This window comes from Limulus polyphemus, unplaced genomic scaffold (assembly GCF_000517525.1).
Source record: "Limulus polyphemus unplaced genomic scaffold, Limulus_polyphemus-2.1.2 Scaffold508, whole genome shotgun sequence".
Taxonomy (NCBI): domain Eukaryota; kingdom Metazoa; phylum Arthropoda; class Merostomata; order Xiphosura; family Limulidae; genus Limulus; species Limulus polyphemus.
Genome location: NW_013666118.1, coordinates 551764 through 556682, shown reverse-complemented (window position 1 = coordinate 556682; position 4919 = coordinate 551764). Strand labels below are relative to the sequence as shown.

The 4919-nt window shown below is 30.8% G+C and overlaps 1 protein-coding gene across 4 annotated transcripts in view; it reads right to left on the bottom strand.

Annotated features, from left to right (window-relative positions):
- Positions 1-4919, bottom strand: part of LOC106458747 (nucleolysin TIAR-like) — a 231060-nt gene that overhangs the window by 2240 nt on the left and 223901 nt on the right. For 2 of the 4 annotated variants that reach the window (XM_022385055.1, XM_022385056.1), the window contains one exon: positions 2083-2206. In XM_022385055.1, coding sequence (XP_022240763.1) covers positions 2083-2206 — 124 coding nt within the window. The remainder of the gene's footprint in view (positions 1-2082; positions 2207-4919) is intronic. The other 2 variants (XM_013918286.2, XM_022385057.1) reach the window with 1 other exon arrangement.

Genomic DNA, 4919 nt, shown 5'->3' with positions numbered 1-4919 from the left:
AAAAAAACTATATTTTATCTATTATTTTCACTAATGAATCTCTGTTTGGGTTTGGTTAATTTGACCGATCTCGTAACCACCATAAAAAATTAGGAAATAAATATAAATTATGCTTTTTTTTCTAGAATGACTACAAATTATAATACGAAAAAACAAATGTTTAGACTAAACAGCTTAAATCTCATAACATTATACATTTATAGATATTTATTATTTTTATTATATTGACCTTTCAGCCGTACCTGCCTAATATTAACAATACAGAAGTTACAATGATGTGGCACTCATGTAACCTTATCCAATAATATAAAACTGACCTTTAGTCTTTGTAAAGTGACTTGTCTTGGCTGTGTTTTAGTAAATTTAGTTTATTAAATACAGTCACATTTCAATTATTATACATTATATATGTATATACATTATTACTATTTGCAAGTAAATGCTTTAACTTATTTTTTTTAAAACATAGAACAGTAAATAAAAAAAAGTGAAGCAAACAATTATCTCTTTTACTTGCGATCTTTGTACTCATTTGCTGCTTGTCAGATTGCTAAGCCTTATAAAATTTCACACATAGAGGATGTGAAAAGAAATCATCTTTTTAAGTTTTATATATACATTTGAAGTAATAAAAAAATCATAAGTTACTATATCAATAACACAGAATTCCACTATAATTTATCAAGCTTAGTACTTAAGCTGTGTTTGGGTCTAAAAAAATATGAAATTTCAAGCAGACTAAAGAAAAAGGTGAGTGGGGTCACTATGGTTGATTCAGTACATGAGAGATATCTCAGCAAATAGAAAAGGTAGGAGGTTTTTATTTTATATTCTGGCTTGTCAATATTGGTAATTCGAGTTCCTAATTCATATAAAACTATAGACATCACAAACATCTAATCTGAACTAATGCTACATTCAACATACCACGTGACACACACAAATCGGTGTTTAGGAATGTTTTTTTAATATTTAATTAGAATTTATATATAATTTATTTAATATTCATTTTTTCTTTAAATGATGTAACACAAAAATCTAGTGAAAAATACATTAACAACAACAACAACAAACACTTATAACAATTTCTGAGTGGTTTATCAGAGTAACTAAAGTTCTATTGGCACTCTTTCATGAGTAATATATAAACATTTTAAACATGATTTTTCTCAGCACAACTTAAAGATGAGAAAGCACTCCTTAAATCTTTGCATGTTTGTTTGTTTTCGAATTTTGCGCAAAGCTACCCGAGGGCTATCTGCGCTAGTCATCCCAAAGTTAGCAGTGTAAGACTAGAGGGAAGGCAGCTAGTCATAACCATTCACTGCCAACTCTTTTACCAATAAATAGTGGGATTAACCGACACATTATTATGCCCCCATGGCTAAAAGGGTGAGCATGTTTAGTAGGATGGGGAATCAAACCCGTGATCCACAGATTGCGAGTCGAGCACCCTATACCACCTGGCCATGCCGGGCCAAACCTGTGCATACAAAAGTCCACTAAAATGGGGAATACAACAGATGTGACAATTCATCATGTGTCAATTCTTTGACAATGTTTTGAGTTTGACTAGTATATTATTAAAATTAGTTTTTTATACAATAACAATGGTAAATATAATCAACACTATAGAATAGAAAACATAATATAACAAATAAAGATTAAAATAAAAAATTTCATTTTTCTATTGTGGAGCCTCTATAAGTGAGGGTCTTGGTGCAGCTTCACCACTTGCACCTGCATAAGGCCATCCTAGCATACAACTGATGGAAAAACTTGCTTTACCATACAATATCTTTATTCTCTTCCTGTTCAAAAACTACTTAGCATTCACAATAAAATATTGTTGTTCAATTACTTAATTCTTATTGTCAGGTGCTACAAATAGAAAGTATAAGTAACTTATCACACTTAAAAATATTATGTAAATAGTACTTTAATATTCAGTATTACACAAAAAACAAAGTAAAAGATTAGTAACTGACTTCTATATACAACAAATGAGTTCATCCTTAATTAATATCTTGTTAACTAGATATCAAACATAAAAATTATTAAGTACATAAATAATGACCCTACCGATAAGAGAATGCCTACCCTCATTTGGCCTGTTGTTGGCAGGTTTTCGTGTAGCCCAGTTTGTCCTAATAGCCCTTGTTCCCAGCCACTGCCCATTCATTTGAGCAATTGCATTTTCAGCATCCTAGAAGATTGCAATGCATAATTTACTGAAGAGTGAACATGTCCTTATCAAAAGGCATCATCACATTTTACATCCTAGCCTCTAGAACCCGTGTGGGTAGCCCAATGGCCATTTCGCAAAAATGTGTGGCTAACTCGTAGAATAATTGATAGTGTGTTTTTTAGCTGGTCAGAGAAACAGAATGCCAAATCTTTCATTGAAATTTCACAATTTTTTAATTTTGAAAAAGTATTTTTTTTGTACTTTTGCATTGCGTTTATAATTGACCTTGACTGTCATTAGAATCCTGATATAAATTTATTTTGTGAAAATTTTCTGCTTTATTAATAGTGTAGCCATTTCTGTGATTAACTGGCCAGGAAAAAAATATGGTTGCCCACCCAGGCTCTAGAAGAATTTGATAACTCCCCCCCCCCCCCTAAATTTTACATCCTCTAAGATTAATGCACTGTTTCCTAACAAGAACTTCTTCAACAATGTATCTTCTAATAAGAGTACTTACAAATTAACTTTTTCTTTTTCATATTTCACACTAGAGCTGGGTGACTTAATTGATCAATCAATATAATCAATTACTTGTAAGCAGCGATTACATCAATTAGTGTTCCATAAACTAAGTGATTAATTGTAATTAATCAATTGATGTGACAAAAATAATCAACTAATTGAAGTTAGTATTTCCTATTATTACCATTTTTGATTATCCAACAATTGATTAATCGAATTTCCAATGAAACTGATTGTCATAAAAATAATCAACTAATTCAAATTATGGTTTTTAATTATTTCGATTTTCCAAATAGTTGAAATATCGCCATTATATTTGTTTATTGTTAAGCACAAGCCTATGCAATAGGAGGGTGGGGGAATGCTTTGTGATTTGGTAATGATTCCCATTGCCACTATATATATACTATTCCTGCCTTTATTATTACAAAGTTACTAGAACTATTTGTCACTGTCATTAATTTTGAACTGCTGACTAGAAGGAAGACAACTGGTTGGTAATACTCACCTCCACACTACTTAAGTATTAAGCAAAGTGTAAATTTTACTGTTATTTACACTGTTATGTTTTTAATTTAAAAGTGTATAACAGTATTCTTTAATAGTTGAACAGAGTTGTTTAAACATTTGTTTAACAACAAGTAAAAGCTTGGAATGGTCTATTCTCTCATTAGGTGTGTGTTTGTGGACCAGACTAGTTTCCGAGAATTCCACTCCTCATCAGTGACTCTGGACATGACCACAGAATGAAGCTTCAGACCAAACCAACCTTTATAGTAGTGAGGTATCGAAAATTGAAATGGTGTTTTACACTTACAAAAAAGAAACCTATCATTCTATAGGTATCTGAAGAACTTGTATTCTTTAATATTGTATAAGCAGGCACATGTCTGAGGGAGAGGCCCAGATCCCCATCCATTTTTGTTCCACAAATTAATAATCATATTCTGTAATGTTGTATAAGCAATCATAGTTCTAGTGAAGTGGGCCAGGGAAGCAAACCCCATACATTTTTTCAGAAATTAATAGCTATATTATTTAATGTTGTCTAACCAAGCATCAACTTAGGGGAGGGGTCCAAGGGAGGTCGAAACCACTGATCTCTATATATGGATTGGTTGCTACATACCACCGGTTGAAGAAAAATTGCCATCATCATAAAACTAAAAGTCATAGAATAATGAATCACACTTTGTGTTTTGTTTTTTTAATTGTTCTTTTTATTTGTGTTAAATTTTAGCATTTGTTGTGAGTATAAAGATTGTAGTTTTATTTTATATGGAAACAATTTTAATTCTATACTGTCTAAACATAAATGAACTGAAAGAGCTTTCATAGTCATGATAAACAATTTAGCATTTACAAATAAATCACTGAATGTTTTTATTTTCAAATTAAATGTGTAAGTTCAACTTGTATACAAAATCTGATAGTAATAAATAACAATTCAGTGACCTTCCAGTTAATAAACACCAGATTTTATAAATTTGGTGAATAAAGCTAGGGTCTATGATATATCTAGATTTAAATGAGAAATACAAAATCTTTTTTTTTATGGTGTAATGAAGTGGACCTTAAGTAAGATAAATGTTCATTTTATGAAAAAAAAGTTGTTGTTTTGTTATTATACACATAGCTACACTAAGGGCTATCTGTGCTCTGCCCATCACGGATATCGAAACCCGATTTCTAGCAGTATAACTCTGCAGAAATAACACTGTGCCACTGGGTGGCATGAAAGAAAGAAAGCATTATTACTTGTTTTGGGGCTGTAGCAGGGTACTCATTTGTGTTTTGAATTATTGGTCCACAAGAATTATGTGCAAGTTTATTTACTTAAGCTTATGGAAAGCAGCATATGATTTGATAATAAAACAGTGCTTTTTTTATATTATGATCTTTGAAAAGATCTATGCCTATAAATTAAAATTTAAAAGTATCCTTTGTAATACAAATGTGATTTAAAGAAGACAAAAATGTTATAAAAAATTGTGTATGAATTGAAATACTTAATAATGATTGGTTGGTCTTCATCAATTGTCTCAAGATTAACTGTACTGATTTTAAACACATACAGTATGTGTCTCAAGATAAACTTTATTGATTTGCAACACATACAGTATGTGTCTCAAGATAAACTTTATTGATTTGCAACACTTGGAGTCTGTCTCAAGATAAACTTTATTGATTTGCAACACTTACAGTA